This window comes from Diorhabda sublineata, chromosome 1 (genome assembly GCF_026230105.1).
Source record: "Diorhabda sublineata isolate icDioSubl1.1 chromosome 1, icDioSubl1.1, whole genome shotgun sequence".
Lineage (NCBI taxonomy): Eukaryota > Metazoa > Arthropoda > Insecta > Coleoptera > Chrysomelidae > Diorhabda > Diorhabda sublineata.
The window spans coordinates 3560125-3582817 of NC_079474.1; the positions used below are offsets into that span (position 1 = coordinate 3560125).

Sequence of the window (22693 nt, forward strand, 5' to 3'; positions counted from 1 at the left end):
TCGTATTTAATAAAATAAGTTCCACAATGGACTATTCTAGAACACGTGATTTTGACAAGTCGGCCATTTTGCCTAAGTGGCAAACAAAACATTTGTTTTAATTGTGACTTTGTGTTTTTCCCATTGTTTTTTGCAATTATTTCGACAAAATTGAAAGAATTTAATATTATCTGACCTTAAGAAGTGACGTGAAGTGTCATGCTACAAGATATCAGATGAAAACCGTTTCTAAATAAGGTAAGACAAGTCAATGATAGTACTTTGATTTATTTAATTAAATTTTACACTTTTTTATTTTGTTTTTAATAAAATAATTCACCGTATATGTTTATCACAACTCGTATGTTGTAGATTAGTTTGTGAAATTTGGAAAAAGTAATTTTCTTTCGAATTATCATATAAAATGACATATAAAAGTTTTCTACATAAAATTAAACCGGACCGAACTGTCAATGACGTCATTCTAGAATGATCAATCGATATATATATATATATATATATATATATATATATATATATATATATATATATATATATATATATATATATATATATATATATATATACGTACATTTCTGTCAATAATAGCTTTGTTATGTCCTCGATGTCCTCCCCCCAGTGAACGACAATTTAGAAAGTGCTCATAAAAATTATCAGTTAGTTAATAACAACTGCACTTCTTTTTGAGGATAAAATTTTCGAATAACTTGTATTATTCATCATAAATAAGACGTTACGAATAGAGGGTATCGATTATTGGTATCGATTTCTCGATTATCGATAATATATTTCAATAACGCTACTGTTTGTTCCCCGTGATGTACGTCGTTGTTACTATTTGTCGTAAAACATCACGTGACTAAAACATGGCCGTATTATTAGTAGTTCTTCCAATACAGAGTTTTTTATCAAATTTTAGGCAAACAGTGTAATAATAAATACCGATTGTACTAAATTATTAAAATAAAAGTTATTACCAAATAAATCCGGTATAATCGAAAAGTAATAATATAGGTTGAGTGGTTTTTCTAATCGATGGAAAATTGGTACTCACTTCAGCATAACGATGTTTAAAATAAAACTTCCGTGGCAAAACACAAAGTACGCGATACTGACCTGAATCGGAATACCGGGTGTTCGTGCGGAACGTTACACAAAGATTTCTGTCGATTTTTTTGTTTTGTTTTGTTTAATAATAATAATTACAAAATTGTTTCGGTGTTAATCTCAGATAATGTTCTTAATAATATGGCGTCGATATTATTTTTATAATAATAATTCGCTTTTATCAACAATAAAAAAGAATTTTCGATTCGGGTCTAGAGGTATAATATCGTCAACACGAAGAGGAATTAGAAGGTTGATATTTCGGTATCTATTTATTCACAATCTTCTGTGTTGAAAGATACGAGGGTTGTTTGTGAAGTTTTCTGTCCAACAAAGAAATACTAACCTTGAATATAACAAAAAACAAAACATATGATTATTAGCAAAAGTCAACGTCCTCCAGTACGTCTAACTATAAACGGTGAAGACGTAGATCGGGTAGACAGAGCTCGAGCTGCGTTTAATAACATGAAGAAACTATGTACCAGCAAAGATATTTCTTTACAATTAAAATTGATACTAGTCAGATGCTACATACTTTCTGTTTTGTTCTATGGTGTAAAGCAGGGGTCTCAAAACTACGGCTCGCGGGCCAGATCCGGCCCGCCAGTTCCATCAATCCGGCCCGCGACAGCTTAAGACTAATGTCTTACTTTTTTTAATTGCAAGGTAAAACTTTGATGATGTAGAAAACTCAACTAAAATATCTAAACTTAAGCATATTTATTAACTAACAAATAACAAATATGGAATTAATCCCCAACTAATGAAACAAAAACAAAAAAACACCAATGAGATTTATGGAATTGTGATTTTTCACCGAGACTATTATTTGGTCCTTGTGATGTAACAAAAAAAATTATCCTGGCCCGAAGGCTTCAGAGTTTGGAGACCCCTGGTGTAGAGGATTGGACCACAACCGAGCCTACTTTAAAAATATTTGGAATCTTTCGAAATGTGGATATATCGACGTATTTTGAAAATATCCTGGACTGAGCACATCACTAACATGGAAGTTACGCAGAGATTATGGAAAGAAAAGGATGTTGTCTTTATAGTAAAAAAAAATAACGGAAACTGGAGTATTTTGTTCACATACAAAGACAAATATCGTCTTTTGCAGTTGATTATTAAAGACAAAGTAAGAGGGGACCAGGGAGAATACGACAACCATGGGTTGGAGTGTCATCTGTTGATCTGTTTAGAAACACAATAAACAAGTCAATAGCCAATGTTCGCAACGTATAAGGCAATGAAAAAATAAGAAGAGGAAAGAAAGAAGACATTTTTTCCTATGTTTTTCATTATTGATTGTATACACTTTTTACAACGATGCTATAACTTTTCTAATCCTTTCAAGTAGGCTTGTGCCTGATTAAAATCATGATTTAAATCAATTTTTTTCTTTTTTATTTAGAACCAGATAACAACATAATATAAAAGTTTTCTCAAAAATCAAAAGAAGTATCTGCAAAAACAACAAAAAAGAAGTACATAATTCCAAATTCTTAAACTAAACGTAACACCTAAATTTTATTACGTATTACGTATTTTGTTTCTAAGATCCGAGTTTTCAAGACCCAAAGAGTCGAATACGCGTTCTACTGCAGCTGAAGAAGCCCATTTTACTTTATTTATATGTTTTCACTTTACTTAACTAACCTAATTAGTTAGCGAAATGCGTGAAATTGTTGGGTCAATTTATAGGTTAAGGAAAACTAGCCTCGACAGGAATATTCTTGCAAAACGCGTTCGTGCCTCACTCGGCAGTACTCGGCACTGTATAGTGAGTGTATTAGAAGGAAAACAAATCGCGACAAGAATTTTCTTGCAAGAAGCACGTGTTGTTACAAAAATCAATGGTTTTTGACTTTTTTAATAAAAATCAGATTTTGCCCCATACTGGTTTCTAATAGTAATCTTTTTCATTAAAATAGTCGTTTACGTCCTCATTTGACACAAACATATTAAAAATGATCCTTTAGTGACCTAACATACTTTTTCCACCGGTGCATATAAAACTCGGCCTGATGAAAAATGTGGATTCTTATACCTTAAAGAGAAATTTCCCAAACTCAACGAGGCACAAATTGAAGAAGTTATTGGTCCACAAATAACGGGAACTAATGAAGGATACAAACTTTGGAGGAAAGCTGAATGAACTGGAAAAAGTTGTCAAAATATTTTATTACTCAACACATTCTCCTCTTAATTGAATATATTTAGTACAGCGAACCTCCAACGTCTCTAGACCTTTAAAAAAAATTGTTCCTTCTTGCTCCGCAAACCAGACCTCCACAGCTTTTATTACCTCCCCGTTGGAAGAAAATTTACGACCATTTAAACTTTTTTTTCAATTGAGGAAAGAGATGATAGTCGGAGGGAGTCAAATCTGGTGAAAAAGGGAAGTGTTCTAGTAAATCAAACCCTAAATCACGAATTTTTTTATAGTAACATGAGATTTGTGTGCAGGGGCGTTGTCCTGCAAAAACAAAACACCTTTGGATAGATTTCCGCGTCTTTTCTCTTTAATATTTTCCCGTAGTAATGTCGAATAGTGATCTCCAGTTATTGTTCTACCCTTATCCATAAAATCAATCAGGATTCCTCCATGGCAATTCCAAAAAACTGAAGCAAGAACTTTTCCAGCAAATTTTTTGACACGAAACTTCTCAGGTCTTGGAGAACCAGAGTGTCACTATTCCAATCGATTGTTGCTTTGTTTCTGGATCGTAGAAATGTACCCAAATCTCAACCATGCACGCTTTTGGTCAACATTCAAACATTTGGGATTCAGTTTGCAGCAGTTTGTCCAAATTGACGTGAACTATATGATGAACGCGTTCGTATGAAGTATTCAGTGCTTCAGATCTGTATCGATATTTTCGCGGACTGACACTGAAACTGGCCTTCCCGATCGGTCATCATCTTCAATGGAGAATTTACCTCTTTTGAAGCTTGCAGTCCAATTTTTCACGGTCGCATACGAAAAACATTGATCCCAAAGGGTATTAAGCATATCTTCGTAAATCTGCTTACCTCTTAACCCTTCTAAATACTTTTTTGACGTCAGACTTTACACTTACACTTCTACTAAGTTATTGTTCGTTGCTATGGTAACGCAATATTTCGTTTATTACATTACATTGTACATTGTACATTAAGAAATCTTTTTTATAAGTGTTAGTGATTTTTGTACACTTTTTATAAAAATATAAGTCTTGATGTTACGGAAAAACTTGAAGTAACAATTTTTTTCCATTGATATATTGTTTGGTAGTCATAGTACATTCGAAATTTGGTTTAAGTTTTCGAGTGATAAAAAAAGTTTAAATTTTGTTGACAAGTTTAACTTAACCTGATGAAATTTCAGTTTTTTATAGGTTTATCTGTTTTCCATTACCTGTACGATATCTCCGTTGGGTTTATGACTTACGACAGTCGAAACCCCACACGTATATCAGTGGAGAATCGATGGGAGATGGTGAAGTTGGTTTTTCTGTTAGCTTTGATGTTAAAAAACCGTAATTCATATCATTGCAAAGCTAAACTACAACGGACTTAAAGAGTCACCCTATATATGACTAGAACTTCTTGGTTATGCATTAGGTGGGTAAATTATATCGCTAACTCCTTGCGTCCGCTTGGGAATTTTTTATACCAGAAGTTTTAGATAAATATCAGCTTCCGATGCTTTCCAGTTGTTGGTATTTTGATTTACGTCAGTCATAATACTTTTTCGATGGTCGGTGTTATTATCAGACATAGCTCCTAGTTGTTTTTTTGCTTTTTTTGCACTTACTGTATCCCGATAAACTCCCGAACTTAGCTTTCAACTTCTGCTTAAGCAGATCAATCTACTCACGTAAATATTGTTGATGTTGTGAATGATTTTCGTTATTATTATCGAGTTCTGAATGTACTGAATGGGAAGAAAATGATAAAAAGATAATGATACAGTGGGTGGATTATTGTAATCCGAGTTGTGGGTATCAACTGAAACTAAATTGACCCAATCGGAAAACTGGTTTCATTCAAAGTTGAACAGAATAGCAAAAAAAAACAATAACAACTCTTAGATTTTGATGATGGATGGTATGTAACGAAACGTCGAGGAGACGTTGTAAACGATATATTTTGATCACATTCTTATAATGTTTTCTATTCAATGACGTACAATTATATTGTGTCTCGGTCCGGTCCTGGTTGGGTGGTTGTTGATAGTCGGACTAAACAAGGCCAGTGAGAAGGTTACTTTTTTTAAGAATATCGTGATAGACAATTTCATTCGATAGCTGACGGTACGACTAAATAGTTTTCTTATTTAAAGTATATGCATAAAAAAATTTCTTTAATTTTTTACTTCTTAGACCTCTTTTATATGATATTGTTGTTAAATTATCTGAATTTTAGGCCCCTGTTATCGTTTGAAAGCATAATATTGATGTTCCGCATCAAAATATTTTGATGAAGATTAAAAGTAGTCGAAACGTCAATATTATATGCTTTTAAACAAAATTTTAATTAATAGAGACCTAAAAGTACTATTACGGACCATTCGTGGTTAAGCTCTAAAAAAAAAACGAGAAATCATCTGATTTCAATAGTCTATTCATGTAAATTTTCCACAATTTGCCTCCAAAGCTTAATAGTTTCATAAATAATCATTATTTTTATTTTTAAATTAACAATATTAAAACTATAGCACAATTTTGTTGTGACAAATATAAATATAACATTATTCGTATAAATAGTTGACTCGGCAACGTGGAAAAACGTTTTCCTCTACGTTTACTTTTCATTTCAAAATGGCCGTTATAACTCAAACAATATTTCGAATAACCATTTAACAAAATAGATTACATTAGATGTGTGTATTAAAACGCCCTGTATATAGGTTTTGTTCAATATTTGGTATTTTTTTCAGATTATTAACGATTTGAGTATCATTATTCGTTATTTGCATTTTTGTAATTTCAATAAAAACTATTAGAAATTGTCGTGTTTATTATTATTAGATTAAGTACAGTATTGCCAAGTTTCGAATACGGAATAATGAGACGTAATAATATATACATATAGAACATTTTAAGATATAAGATATTTACGTAATATAAATATATTATTTGTTCGTGGTTTCCCACTCGTTCTTTCCATAAATTTGATCTTTATCAATTATTTTAAAACTTTTTGCAAATTGTACCCCGAGTTCGCTCAAATAGATCAGCTGATTAAGGATCCTAACGCAGAACGAGATTTAGTTCACAATTTCGAACATCAAATACAAAAAACCATAGACAAATGAAATAACTCTTCAGCTGATCGCATTTACCCACAGACTCGATTAACTTGATCAGTTTCCGAGTGATCGTTATCTGGGATAATTTCATTCAATCAGATCATAATCGGGTTAACTCAATCATAGTTTCCAAATAGATCCTTCGAGGACCGATGCAAGCATAGAACTAATTACGTATGCTCTGAAGTTGTAGTTGACGTAGTGTAGATTTATAGGTACGTTCAGCAACTTACACTTTGTCACATACTCTAAATTGAGAGATTTATAGGTAATTTATGAGTTTGAAAACAAATTATGTTTCATAAATAATTATCAAACAGCAGTTTTCGTTACCAGCTCCTTCCTAAATGAAACAAACTAGTGGCAACACTGGTATTTTCTACAGACAACACTGACGCGCATTCGCTTTGGGTAACCTAGCAACGACTTGTTTATGAGAGTTTGACACACGAAACGATGATGATAATAAATTTTCATTCCCATAAAAACCTCATATAAAAACAATCCGTATTTAATGAAACCGCATCGTCAAACAATTTTAAATGAAAATATGTATTCTATAATCATAAAAAGCGATATATATATATACATATATATAAAAAGAAAACAACCGTGAGACGATTTCAATAAAGTAAATTTTCTTCTTCGAACCGAAACGCAAGAAGTGATAGCGGGCAAATAATATCAGTAATATGCACAATATCAATTTGCTTTTTACCGAGCCAGGAAGGTGTAATAAAAAGTTTTAGAACCGTTGAAGAATTTGTGAATGGAGGAGATCGACTTATTTTCTCACATTCAGTACCGAAGCTTACGCCGAGATCGCAGACGATAAGTTCATTCATCGGTTGTTTAAAACTTTTTTCAATTCTTAAAATGATCTAATAACGAATTAGGAACGCTACCGCAAACTAAAATTTTCTTTTAGACATTCTAAAAATAAGTTGTTTATTGTGTTGCATAAATATTTTTATATTAGTTAGTAATGAATTTCAAGGTTGGATATTGGATGTTATTATGTGTTATAACAGCTGTTGTTATTTAATAACTATACCTCGTACGTCTTTTAATCTCTCCCACAATGTTATCGTATCTTCATTTCGTCCATTTTTTATGTCTCTCGTTTCTGTTAAATCTTAACCTCAATGTATTATTAAAAATTTCGCGAATATTATTATTTCCGTTTGTTTTAATATCATTGTAGAAAGGACTCGACTTAATGGAAACGCGATCGATCACCTGTTTCATATTTTAATTGAATTTCTGTGTTTCAGTAACTTTAAAATGAACCAAAAATCCATTACAGAAACTGATAATCGAAGTTACGTCGATTTCTCGAACTGAATGAAACAAATTATTGAGCATGAATATCGAATGTTCAAATCTGTGAAGCATTTAATTTTTTTTTTCGTTTCCGTACCCGAACAGGACCGTCATTAATTCATTTGCTTCTGGTGTTTTGTATTCTGGTGATAGATTTTTGAATAAATTAAATTCCAAGATGTTTTCTTCGTTTAATTTATCTTAAGTCCATTTTAAATATTTTTTTTCAACTCTAGGACCTTTTATTACACATTTCGTAATTTTAACAAAATATTTTTTGACATTAGCAACCTTAATACATGAATAAAAAAATATGTATTCAAAACTATTAAATTTCTATTTTATTATGAGTTTGAATCGTTTATATTTACCATTAAAATCTAATATATAAACTTTCTAATGCAAAACTTTTGGTTCCTTTCCCCTACGACATTTCAATAATAATTGTATTGTATAAACTTAAGACGGTCCTGTATTTGTCTTATTAATCTATACAGAAATAACAAAAGAGTAATCGTTGTTCTTTTTAACTGTAACTGACAAGCCTACTCGGATGTATCGTGTGACGAATTTGGTTGTCCCTTATTTGATTCACCGATTGTTCTTATTAAAAAGTAGCCATTTAACGTTAATCTTTAGCTAAAATTAACGTAAAACGTAACGTCATTATGAAAAGTGTGAATGTAGTTTGAGGTTTCTATAATTTCAATTATAATTAATTAAATGGTGTATATAAGGTTGCATAACTTTATGATACCTCTATACTTTTATTTTTTCTCTGAATTTGTTCTAATTTACATTTGCGATGTTGTCGATTTTACTATTTCTATTAAAACCATTTTGTATTCTTTGTATATTGAGTTTATATATATATATATATATTAAAAAAATACTATCACGTTTGTTAATGATTAACGATTATATATATTTAGCGGTCCTTTTTACAGTGACGAAATTCCTCGTAATGAAAGATTTATGGGTATACCTGTGCCAGATGACTAATTTCTTTAATTCTATGGTATTATGTGATCAACCATTAGATTGGATAGAAAAGCCACACACATTGTCACAAATTGCAATAATAAAAAATGCGAATGTCTGGAAATCTAACAGGAATGTAAAGAAATATAGTTTGTAGTTGATTTTTTGGGAAAATTATTTATAATGATTGTTGAGAATATTTTAAACAATTTCAAGATGGCCGCCAGGGGGTGTGACCAAATCGATTTGACATTAGAATCATAGAACTAGAAACTAGTTAATTTCAGAAGCTAATAATTAAAAAAATATTGAAAAACGAGATTTGTGTTAATATAATTAAAAGTATTTGCGTGCCTATTTGTGTATTAATTTTCCACGCCATCATATTGTTACTAAAAACGAGAGAGACGCAAAGATGATAATCCCGAGCGGCTTGTATCGCTATAATGACAGGTCTGTCTTAATAATAGGGCCAATATTGAACTTCCGGTATCAATTATACCTTTTGAAAGATGCCGATATATCAAACCGACTTTAATTCCTCCGATAAACGTCAAGCAATTTTTTTTTAAATGAAAACACACAATAGACAATATTATATCTACTAATGTTTAGTATATAATGCGAGTATCAAATCGGTGCGTGAAAATCGGTAATCTGTGTAAAATTAAAATTGATTTTGTAAGAAAAAAAAAATGATGATCACATTCTTTTTGTCCAGTTTTTGTGTTATATCAAAGGTGAAAAGCGAAGAACCCGTGAAAGATTGAAATTAGTTTCAAGCAATGTTTTACTATTATTTCTCACAACAATCCCAAATTGGAATTTATTTATAAGGGGAGTAAGGCCGGTAACACACGTAGCGTATTTTGTCTGACGGCGAATTAGCCGTAGACACTGAAGAAAACTGTTAAAAAGAGCTCAACCTTGTTTTTCAGCTGTTTCTCGGGGATATTTCAGCCGAAATATTCTATATACCAGGGACAGAGAAATTGTATAATGCACTCAAGTATAATACATTATTAAGTGTCATTATCAAAATATAATCGAGTTCTATTACTTGTATGATATTTTACTAATCGGATCCAATCGAATACCGCAAAGTAGCGAATGAAAAACTATTAATAGTTATCGATAAATATAAAATAATTGAGGAAATCGTCGTGTGGTTGACACCAATTTAATCTAGGATAATAATTTAGTTTCGCAATTGATTTATTTTTATCTGCCCCAAATATTATCGATATTTTGATAAAATATACCCACGTAATTAAATGCATATACAGATTATGAATAAAAAATCTTCAGAAACAATATTCGAATATGGTATTTGTAACATATGTGATGCAACAAAGTGATTTTGGATATGGAGTCATTTCCACGCGACTTCAATCATATAAAATTGTATAATTGACTACCCAGCCCCCTAACCAGGCTCCAACCAAGTTTTTTTTACCGTACAAAAGTTACCTGTCAAAATAATTAACTACTTGGTTTATTACGGGGATAGCTACATGACTTTTGAGATAGATAAATAAAAATAACAATTTAAAATTGTTTTTCGAAATATTCCCCATTCTTTTGCGCGCAGTTGAACCAATTTCCTTTCCGATTGGGTACCCCCAAAACATTTGGTTCGAAACAACAACAACCGCTGCTTCAGGTGTAGAAAAACGTTGATCTCGAAATTTATTTTTAATCTGCGGTGTCAAACGAGGAATGTACGGCGGATGACCCATCAATTCGATGTTTTGACTGTTCAAAAATGTTAGGTTAGGTTAGAATGTCAAATTGTCAAATGTTCATGCAATATTGTATGTATGTCAAAGTGTTTGAGCCAAGAAATCAAGTAAAAACGGTCGTATTTGGCTAAAAAGAAAGTTTTGTCTCGGTGGTCAAAGATTTTCCAACAATGTAGAAGTGACGTCGACAATTAATGGCTATTTTGTATTATAAAAAGGATATCAAACTTATTAAACATCGTCGGGAAAAGTGCAGGAGTTAAAATGAAATAATTTTGTCCCATAGTACAAATATGCGTCAAATGAGTAAAGCGAAACATTATAATTATTAACTGAGTCTTGCGGCTCGTTTATATACACTATTCCACTTTCCAGATTGTTCGATTTCGTGGAAATCTCTAATTTTCCGCAAGCAAATGAATAGACGTTGAAATATAATATAAATAGCTGACAAAAAATACCAAGAATTAAGCGCTACATCGAAAGTAGGTACAAAAAAGACGCATTCACCAAATTTTACCATCGACTAAAATAATGAAACAGAACTGGCTTTACGGTCTTTACCAGTGGACGATTTCGTAACAATTTTATATGATAACATATTGGTTTCAAGTAAATTAGATGTAGCACGCACAATTAAACAGAAAGTGGGAAAACATGATAACACCAGATAGATATTGGATTGATTTAACTTACTTAATAAGAAATAGATGGAGAAGGCTCTGAAAGGTCAAAGAATGACATCAAAACGAAAACAAAAACTATCTGAAACGGTATAAACAGTGGAGGTGAAAAAAATAGCATACGAAAACGACAAAAACGAGAATCTAGTTTTTCGTGAAACTGGCAGCAGATGGAGAAGAAATGGTGTCGTAAAAATCTGATGAAACACCTCGTATAACCTTCGGTTTAGTTTTAAAGTTGAATAGTATAATAACGCATCAACTACATGTCCATCTTTCCGGTCGACTACTTTCAGGTGCAATTTTTATTGCATCAAAACACCTGAGACGTAACGTATTAAAAAATTCCCAAAAAAAAAAACTGATTTGGCCAACTTCCTTTCTAATTTAAGCTGTGTACATTATATACACCGAAAGGAAGGTCGAACTTTAAGGTTTCTTGTTTATATCGTTTTACAAAATCATTTTCTCCCTTCGTGAAATTCTCATGAAATTTAACCCCTCGCGTCTACAAACAGTAGACAAGTACGAGGGGCATTGCAAATCATATATACAGCAGCACCTCTATAACTCGAAATCCAAGGGATGCGGGTGGCCGTTGAACACATAGGGCTTCAGATAGATGTTACTAAAGTCCGATGTCCTTTGAGAAGCCGATCAGCCGCTTTGGTTTGAACCCTTTGTTGTCGTTAGGCAGGTTGTGGGGTTCGCCCAGGTGTTTTCGACCTCTTCCATGCATCAACGGCACTCCGGATCATCCGTGATGCCCATGGTATTAAGGTGATGTCTTAGAAGGCAGTGTCCGGTTAAATTCTTTGTCTACTGAGTACGTAAATCGAAATCCAAATGATAGTCAAAGAAATTCGAGTTACGGAGCTCATAGCTCATAGGTGTGGGTGGCAGTTGAACACATAGGGCTTCAGATAAACCTACCAAAGTCCGATGTCCTTTGAGAAGCCGATCAGCCGCTTTGGTTTGAACCCTTTGTTGTCGTTAGGCAGGTTGTGGGGTTCGCCCAGGTGTTTTCGACCTCTTCCATGCATCAACGGCACTCCGGATCATCCGTGATGCCCATGGTATTAAGGTGATGTCTTAGAAGGCAGTGTCCGGTTAAATTCTTTGTCTACTGAGTACGTAAATCGAAATCCAAATGATAGTCAAAGAAATTCGAGTTACGGAGCTCATAGCTCATAGGTGTGGGTGGCAGTTGAACACATAGGGCTTCAGATAAACCTACCAAAGTCCGATGTCCTTTGAGAAGCCGATCAGCCGCTTTGGTTTGAACCCTTTGATGTCGTTAGGCATGTTGTGGGGTTCGCGATCGTATTTAGTACGATTCTCGATGGAAATCAATTGGGTGCGTGTGGGTGTCATTTGCATTTATTGAAAAATCTCTTCGTCCGATAATATTCCATCTTCGGGAGGTTTTAGAGAAATATACCAGGAACTTTCTTCTTTCTTTGATCATTTTCTTATCGATGTCCATGAGCCAGTTTCGGAAGCTTCCAGAAGTCATTCAAGCTTCATATTTTAATGGCGGCGACTCACATTTTGAGAAACAACGAAGTTTTTTTTGATTTATCGATTAAGTAAATGTATCTGTACTCTGTACTATCTTCATATGCATTGAAGATGTTTTCAGACTCGTTATCCCGTAATAAACCTATCAGTTTACAGCTTGTCTATTTGTTGCAAGTCGCAAGATTCACACTTGCACTTTCCCCACAAACCAGATCGTGTCTACGCTCAAACTTTTCCAATCATCCATTGCTTGCTTTGAAATCTTAAAATCCTAAAGGCTTCGAATACATTTCTTGTAACAAAGGCCCACTAATTCTTATATTTTCGTCACGACATTTTAATAAACATTCTTCCGGGAAACTCGCTGTCTTTTGCACGACAAGTTTTGACCACCTGAACTTTTTTTATTACACCTTCCCAATTTCTTTCCGATCGTCAAATGATGTACCAAATTGTTCAGCAACATATTTCTTTTTTTTTTTTTGAGTAATTTTCAATGCTTCGAGCACTTGTTATATTTCAACCAGACTCAAGGTTTTCGATTTATGTTTCACACTAATTGCTGATCAATTTTTTCACGTGGAGGTCAAAATTGAGGTGAATTGCCGTAAATCCCAACGGTAATAAATTTATATTCGAGATATTCAGGGGTCCAAGTTTATTTATTCGAGTTATGGAGGGAGAATATGTACAGAAACAGTTTGTTGGGAGATTTTGGTGCTTGAAGGGGAAGAGAAAGGAATATTTCTTCGAGTTTGGGAGGTTTTCGACTTTCGAGGTGCTATTTGAAGAGAAAATTGATTAAAATATGGACTTGCCTAACCATTTCATATCGATAATAAAGACTGCATTTTTGAAAGTTGATTTAAAACGTTTCCAAAAAAGTAAAATCCTAAAATATAGAAAAACCTCGATGTATATGTCAATTCATATAATTTACGAGGGTAGTACTTAAGTTTTGAGAAAGATGTACGAAAACGAATATTTATAATTGAATATGGATTTATTGTTTTTCAAAATATTCTCCATTAAGATCAAACAATTGTCGAAGTATTTCCTCCATTCCGATTGAGGTTCCTCCAAAATAATGGATTTGAACGCGTTAACCGCTGGTGCAGGTATAGAAGAACGTTGACCTTGCTATTTATTTTTGATCCGCAGAAGAAATCTGCGTTATTTTCGAAAAATCATCCTTTTCGATGATTTTTTTCCAAAAATCTACGTTTTTGCGGCGAATTTTTGTGAACAAAATCTAAGAAGTATTTCACTTGAAGATTTTATATGATTTCATGGTTTTTATATGAATTTTTTTCGTAAATCCACCGTAAAAACGAAGATTTTTGAGAAAAATTCATCGAAATCCAATAATTTTTCGATTTTCTAGAAACAAAAAACGAGGGCACCGCGAAAGTATGAAATTACCGAAATCTGACCTAAATATTTGATATCGGTGTTGCCATATCTCAAAACTTAAATAGCAACCCTCGTATTCTAGTCTAATAGTATGACTAAGTAATTCTCGTCAATTAAATCGAATTCAATATGAATAAAGAAACAGAAAGTGAGTCACATCATTATCTACTTTTTGGTATACAATTTAAGTGTGTACGTGTGAGTAGTCAGGAGTATTTGTAAGACATATTAATATTTATATGATACCGCGATGATAAAATCGATGAGATTCCTAAAAATGCAGAAGATATACAAAAAAACTTCCCCAAGTCAGCTTCGTCTAACGAAAAACTTGTAATCGAAAAAAACAACCATCACCAGAATTTCCAATATCTAACGTCAATTTATCAACTTCAGAAAATAACCATATAATGTTAATAATCAGTAATTTTTTAAGAGATAAAGGATTTGATTTTGAAAAAAACCACAAAAAATTTGAAATAATTGATGAAATCTTTATTGGAATCGATAGAACGATGATGTTTGAAGATGATTCCATGCAAAAGTTGGCCGCGGATCCGCTTTAGATAGCCCATGCGCAAGGTCCAATTTTGGCACACTCTCCCCAACATATCGGCCGGTATTTCACGAATTAATGCTTCAATATTGGCTTCCAGTGCGTCAATCGTTGCGGGTTTATCCCTGTAGGCATGGTCCCACAAGAAATAGTCCAAAGGTGTTAAATCACACGATCTAGGCGGCCAATTGACGGGCCCCTAACTGTTCACCGAAGGCGGCTCTTTATTTGGCCATTGTTTCGCGTTTCCTGTGGTATGTGGCGCCGTCTTGCTAAAACTACATGTCAGGAATGTCCAATTCTTCTATTTTGGGCAAAAGTATTCACAGTAACGTTCCGACCATCGTCGCTTTTGAAAAAGTACGGCCCATAATCCACACCAAACAATGACTTTTTCGGGATGCATCGATTGCAATGCTTCTGGCTGGTCTTAACTCCAGATGCGGCAATTTTGACGTATCCATTCAACTAGAAATGTGGATCTCCCTCCAAGTTTGCCATTCACCAAACGCTGTGGGAGATCGTGGGGCCTCAATTCTTGCACCAGACGTATCTTACAAGGTTTTACATCCAAATTCTTTCGCAAAATTTTCGACGTAATGGAGTAACGGATGCCCAATTGCTGCGAACGAGTAGTTCCCTCAGTAGGACGACCAAACTGGATTCTCTTAATCGAGGATGAATTTTGATAGTTCAATAATTTGCAATCGTTGTTCGTTCGTAAGCCGATTCGTGATTAAATTATAGATCAGACTGTACAAGTTTGATAATGACACAAGACACGATTCACGCGTGATCTGTCAAAAATAGTGTTGCCAAAAAGATACCAACAAAAAAATCACTCGTTATTTATAATGTTCAAAGCAATTAAAAAGATTTATAAACAATTTATATCTTTAATATCAACATTCGGGTATTATAAATAGATTCTAATTTCACTAGTAAAACAAATCAAAAAACGTGGTACTTTTTCGGTATTATAGCTGTTAAATGGAGAAGCTTAATTTGATCCAAGAAACTGCAATAGAAGGTTGTGCTGATGGTGTTACTAACACTTTCCAGCATATTAACAAGTTTTAGCTTCCACGGGGTTATCTTCATTGGAGTAATGATGCACCAATATCTCTTTGAAGGTAAAGGTCCTTTTTGGAGCAACGTGAGTCAATCCGTTGCATTGAACCTTCATTTTAGATCATAAAAAGGTAGTTTCCCCGAACTAAGACGGTGTCGGATCAAGGCTATACGATGAAGCGATGTCCATGTACAATAGATTTGGAAAACGAAGTATCGTGGACTCGAGTATTGTCATGAAGAAAGCGCACGCTGATTTTACCTCGCATTTTTTTGAGGCAACAGCTTTAGTAAGTCAGAGTAATGTACTGTGTCCGCGGTAGTATTTGATTTCCTAATATCGATCAAAACTATCACTTTTAGGTGTTTTTTGTGACATTCGCTTCATTTGGCACGGGCTTTCCTCTCCGATGCCACTTTACGGAATCTCCTTTGGAGGTAGGATCAATGTAAAAGTTCATATTTTCATCACCAGTTAAAATTGACGGTCCTGACGACAAATAGATATCCTCGCAATCCCAAACTGTTGTAGCCATCATTTTTGGGTGTTTTTTGTGACCTTTGCTTCATTTGGCACGGGCTTTCCTCTCCGATGCCACTTTACGGAATCTCCTTTGGAGGTAGGATCAATGTAAAAGTTCATATTTTCATCACCAGTTAAAATTGACGGTCCTGACGACAAATAGATATCCTCGCAATCCCAAACTGTTGTAGCCATCATTTTAGGGTGTTTTTTGTGACCTTTGCTTCATTTGGCACGGGCTTTCCTCTCCGATGCCACTTTACGGAATCTCCTTTGGAGGTAGGATCAATGTAAAAGTCCATATTTTCATCACCAGTTAAAATTGACGGTCCTGACGACAAATAGATATCCTCGCAATCCCAAACTGTTGTAGCCATCATTTTTGGGTGTTTTTTGTGACCTTTGCTTCATTTGGCACGGGCTTTCCTCTCCGATGCCACTTTACGGAATCTCCTTTGGAGGTAGGATCAATGTAAAAGTTCATATTTTCATCACCAGTTAAAATTGACGGTCCTGACGACAAATAGATATCCTCGCAATCCCAAACTGTTGTAGCCATCATTTTTGGGTGTTTTTTGTGACCTTTGCTTCATTTGGCACGGGCTTTCCTCTCCGATGCCACTTTACGGAATCTCCTTTGGAGGTAGGATCAATGTAAAAGTTCATATTTTCATCACCAGTTAAAATTGACGGTCCTGACGACAGAACTCTAAAAATCTAGCTAATTTGGCACTGCACTAAGACTTCGAGGCACATACTTTGAACTTAAATGCTTAAAACACTAGTTTGGAAGTGTCAATAGAATTTTTTTGTTGTTAGGCGCTTCCATTAATGTTTTTTGGAAAATTCAAAAGATCTTCTGCACTTGGTTAATCTTTTAATGATTCTCGTCTCCAGCAATATAACTTAATTGTTAAAAATGATGGACACGAGTCACCGTAAACAACTTTAGGTTTTTGATTTGTGTAAATCACTTTCATCCTACCTAATGTCATTATCAGTGACAGATAATCCAATAATTAATTTGCGTTCAGTTGAAGTAAAAGTGTAATTTATGCTTCTTCGGTTAATTCAAATTCAGAAAGCTTCCATTATCGCCAAAATGGAAGGAAGACATCTTGGTCTTAAAGTAGATGTTGCATTGATTAATTTTTTAAGAGAACGTCCTTTTGAATCGGCTGCTGGTGTTTCCGTTCCACGGTATTTAGACGAATTGAAGCCTCGGATTTGAAAATCTGCGCTTTCAAATTGTCTTCGCAGATAAAAAAAAACATTCAAGTCGTGCAACGATGGACGTAATCGCGTTTACAGACCACCAAATTCAAAACGTGAAGATCAAAATGTCGATAGAAGATTGCAAACATCTGTCCCGACACTTTTTCAATGAACAGAAGTATACAATAATGATTCAAAAGGTATTTACACAAAATAGTTGATTAACCCAACGTCTCGTCGACCTTTTGGATTAATCGAAACGACCGTAAACTTCATTAAATTTTGTCGATATGATATTCAATTACCAGTTTCCGAAAAAATATTAAGAAACATATCAGATTCGCGATAATGGAAGTTTCGGCTGTTAAAAGATGACTTGTCACATCTCTCCCCCATTTACGCGGGGTAATTACGGTAGTGTCAGCAGCACTCCCTCAGAGACTGTGGTCAAATGTCTCCTACGCCTCTCCCGTGCAACTTTAGTTAGCAATTAATAAGCTTTCCATCCTTGTCAAAGATCATATAACGAAACTTATTGTATTTCGGCAGGAACTTAAGAGGATTTACTTTGAACAGAAAGTTCGCTTGATTTATAAGGCACAACCTGCTTAGAAATGAATTACTGAAGTTAGTTTAGTTTTGATTTAGTCGAAAGAAATGGAAATAAAACGAACGAACGAGGTAAATGTTTGACGTAAACGAAGAAGAATTTGAATTACGCGGGGTAGATAAAAAAAACCAGCACTTGATCCGCACCACGTCAGATTACTATTTAATCAGATCAATATAATACAGTTTTCACCTTATTTCTCGCGAATTGCTAATAAAAAAGTGAAATATTTGGTATTTTTGCAAAGGTAGTAAAAGGACATTCACAATAAGATATCAATCAACCCCGTTTAGTTCGAAATACGAAAGCTGCTACTTAAGTTTTGAGATATGGCAACACTGATTGTGAATATGTCAAATATGACATTGCAATAATGAAGTTTGACATTTTAAAGGGTGAACGTACTCAGAACGTGTCGTCGTATGAGTGCGATTAAACCAATTACAGTATACCGATCAAACGCTTCGACTTTTGGTGATGAAACACCATCTTCAGCCACCGTGCTTCGCTGGTTTTCCGGTTTAACTGGATATGTCGCCTCGGTTCCGTTAGAGCAACGTAGAAGTGTCAATTCTAAATGGTACACCAGGCTAATCATTCTCCGTCACGACAATGCGGGTTCTCGCATGTTTGTTCGAACAAAAACGTATTTGAACATCGAATTGATGTGTCATCCGCTGTACTGGTATCTTTTACCCGTAGATCAAAAATAAATTGCGAGTTCAACGTTTTCGTACGCGCCTCAATCAATATTTGTATCTCAAAACTTTAGTAATAACCCTCGTATTTAGAATTAACACCTTTTTGTCTAAATTTTTGTATCACAATACATTAGACTCTAACCTGATGATTCCTGTTTATACGAATTTAAGGGTCCATCAACAGTTTGCGACAGTCGTACACTTTTGTTTTTATACATCTCCAAATCCCTTAATGGGGAAAAGGGCGTCGATTCCAAAAAGGGTCTTTGTCCTAAACCTACGTTCCTATACGATTGATGTTGTACACCTGAAAATAAAGAAAAAACCGTTTAAAGCATAAAGTTTTGAGAAACTAGTTACATTAGAAAATATTTTGAAGTTGATGTTTTGGAAAGAAATGTATGAAGTTTTTCCAGCGATGTTCAATAAGTTTATTACTCTTTTTATAATAAGAATCTTCAAGCTTCTCAAAATAACCATCAACTCTTCATTATTGGAAAATCTTTGACCATCGAGACATTTTTTTTAGTCTGGACATAGAAAATAATCCGAGAGGGCTAAATCTGGCGAATATGGGGCAAGAAGTAGCACATCGAACTTTAATTTATTAATTTTGTTTATTACAATATGGGATGTATGAGCTGGTAAATTGTGTCGATGAAACAACATTTTCTTCTTAGTCAAAACCGGTGGTTTTTGCTTGTTATCTTCCCTCAAACTTTGCATAATATTTTCCGTTGATAGTTTTTCCTTTTTCAAGATAGTGAATGAAAATTATCCCACGCGAATTCCAAAAAACCGACGTCATGACCTTTTCTGGACATGGAACGGTCTTTGACTTCTTTGGACCCAATGGAATCATCTTCAAGACGCTGTTTTTGTTCCATAGTTAGTAAAAGCGGCACCCATCTTGCGCACAGCTTTCTCATATCCAAATTTTCAGTTACTATGCATTTTTTGGATGCCTACTATATCTGCCACACTTTCAGTCGATGATGATCAAATACTGCTTTGTGGATTTTGCGATGCAGGTCTTCGCAGATCGTACGGTCTCGTCTAAACTTTGCTACCCAATATTTTACTGCTAACAACGAAGGAAATTAATGATAAACTTACGATGACGGTAAAATGAAATTGAGAGCTGCACCTAACTATTAAAATATTACGTATAACAGTCACTGCTACGATCGACACAAAACAAAATGGCCAAAAGCTGATCGATTGATAGTTGATCGGGGCTGCAAAATCCAGCTCGTTTAGGTGCTCGGTGGCTCGGGCAACAAAGGTAACGACGAAGCGGAATCACTCGCCAGACTGGGGTCGGTCGGCGAAACCACCGATGGGCCCAGAACCCATTCTTGGTGTGGCCGGAATTTTAGCCGGTCACTGCCATCCAAGACGTCACCATGGGCATCACGGATGATCCGTTAGTGCATGGGGAAGGACGAAATGGAGACTACGTTATCTCTGTGCTCTGCATTCACACAGGCGCGGTTTAAACACCTGGGCAAACCCCACAATCTGCCTAAAGACATCAAAGGATTCAAGTCAAAGCGACTGATCGGCTTCTCCAAGGACATCGGACTTTGGTAACGTCAAGTGGGGCACGATGGGTCTAATTTTCTAATACCACATTATGAAAAATATGGAAAATTTTTTTAAAAAATGTTAGGGGCGGACAATCCTTAATATTTAGGGATATGAAAAATCGATCATGGAAAGTTAGTAATCTGAAATTTACTACGCTTTAGTGGAATTTCCATTCACAATCTATGTAATTCAAGATTCTAGTTCCCATTACCGATCCTGTCCAGTATCCTACCCATCTGCATCAATAAAAATATCTATTTGTACGATGAAAAAAATAATTAAAGCCAAAGTCGAAAGTAAAATCGACAGGACCGGCTCAAGGATTCAAAAATGCAGAAACTGTCAGTTCGCTATAGGGAAATGGTACTTGGGATAATGCTAAAAGTAGAAAGTAGAAAGTGTTAAGGAATGAAAGAAGATGCAATTACAGTTGAAAGTTGACAAAAAAAGGACAATTTGACAGAAAAAAAAGGATTTGAGGCTTTTGTTTGTTACCAATCAACCTAGAAGAACTTGAGTTGATGTAGACTCCTGTGTTTCTTGGGCATTGGGAAAAATGCTCATAGTGATCTACAATGAAACAAACAAGGTAAAAAGATGAGGACTTCCGTTGTTATTACCAAACAGAGCTACAGAATGAAAACATCGAAACAAATCGTATTGGTTTGCGAATTCTGTTGCTTTCCGGTTTGATTTAAGTAAGATCTCGACCTATTATATTACAAGCTTCACGAGGTAAACTTTAGAGCTTAACCTTGCACTAATTCTCTAGAAACACCAGCCGATTGATCTCATCCAAGCTGGAAATTTGTTACTACTCTCGTCAACATCTACAAATCTTGAATTTGGTGGTCTGCAACCACGAAATCCAGATCACAATACACAAAATTAAGTGCAAACACAACTCTGGATTGCTGGCACTAATTTTATAGCAACGCTCCTGCTATTTTTCCCATCGCTTCTTCACTTTGGCTACGGTACTGGCATTAAGACCTAAATGAGTTGTCAGTCTTCCAAATTGGCACAAATGACAGCTTAAGTGTATGTCAATATCAAATTGGAACCTTATAAATAGCCAGTATTTCAGGAAAACCCAAGTAGGAGCCCCCAGACTTGAACGACGGGGCTTAGTTTGGGCCTACGTTGGGAAACCTGGCCTTGACAAACCGATAATGGCCCAGTTGAAGTCTTGGTAACTTAACCCCGGTCATTCTATAGTCAACCAAGCCTGGTCGAACTCTATGTGAACTTATCTCAACCATCTCATATTCATCCAAGCCTGGCTGAACCTGGTAACCCGATCTCGGCAATCTTATAGTCAGCCAGGCTTGGCACAACTCTGAATAACTGAATAAAGTTTATGTAGGCAACTAGGTCTGGTCGAGGCTTACAAACCGAGCTAAGGCCAGAGTTGTATAAACTTGACGCAAGTTTGGGCCTATACTGGGCTATAATACGCGAGAAAACAATTAAAAAAATAGTATATACGGGTAGAACCGAAAAAAAACTGTCTTGGTTCCGTCAAGTGTGAAACCGAATCCGTAAAACTTAATTCCCATGATTAAAATACTTCGACTTTTATATAGCTGCGTAAGTTTGAGAGGATTAGACGTCAACACCGGCCCTGGTCGTTAGAAAAAAAAAGGCTAGAAGGTTCGAATAAATTGATATCGCAGGTAATTTGTGAACACTTGTAAATTGGATTTTTGTGTTCGTGATCCGAACTGGACTTTGATTATAACAGATCAAGATCAGGAGCGGTGCGTGTATTCTATCACTGATTATTTACTGTCTCGCGACAGTAGCGTCACTTTTTCCTTTTAAAAAACACAGAAAAAGTAGAATTTGATCAACGAATTGGGCATGGGAAAAATCAGGAAATTTCAATTGACGAAATTTTGTCAAATAAAAACTTTCTAACTCATCTGAAGTTGAAGGCTATCCCAGTATCGGATGTACAACCATGAGGAATGGAAAGATCGACTCCAAAGATGAAAAATCATCTTGAATAGCAATAACGGCCGAAATGGTGTGTTCAAGGCTAGTGCTGGAATGACTACAAAAACTAGTGAGTTATGGTTGCAAAATCCAGATCGATGGATAGAAACTAGGGGTGCGCAAAATAATCGATTAATCGAAAAATAATAATAATATTATTTGATAACCGCCCAGCCCTAATAGAAAAGGCCCTAGTTGACAGAAGAAGAATGAACATTGAAGCGATTACTGTGAAAAAAGATCTAGAAAAAAAAGAATGGCTCTCCTTGGTGTTGTCCATTCGTATTTGAGGTTATTATAACAAAAACACGAAGTATTATTTAACTTTTAATTAGAAAAACTGGTGAAAATGATACGAAA

At 34.8% G+C, this 22693-nt stretch overlaps 1 protein-coding gene across 2 annotated transcripts in view; it reads right to left on the minus strand.

Annotated features, from left to right (window-relative positions):
* The window catches only part of LOC130443763 (runt-related transcription factor 3-like), a 66765-nt gene that overhangs the window by 2851 nt on the left and 41221 nt on the right, over positions 1-22693 (minus strand). For both annotated transcript variants that reach the window (XM_056778566.1, XM_056778575.1), the window contains one exon: positions 18888-19052. In XM_056778566.1, coding sequence (XP_056634544.1) covers positions 18888-19052 — 165 coding nt within the window. The remainder of the gene's footprint in view (positions 1-18887; positions 19053-22693) is intronic.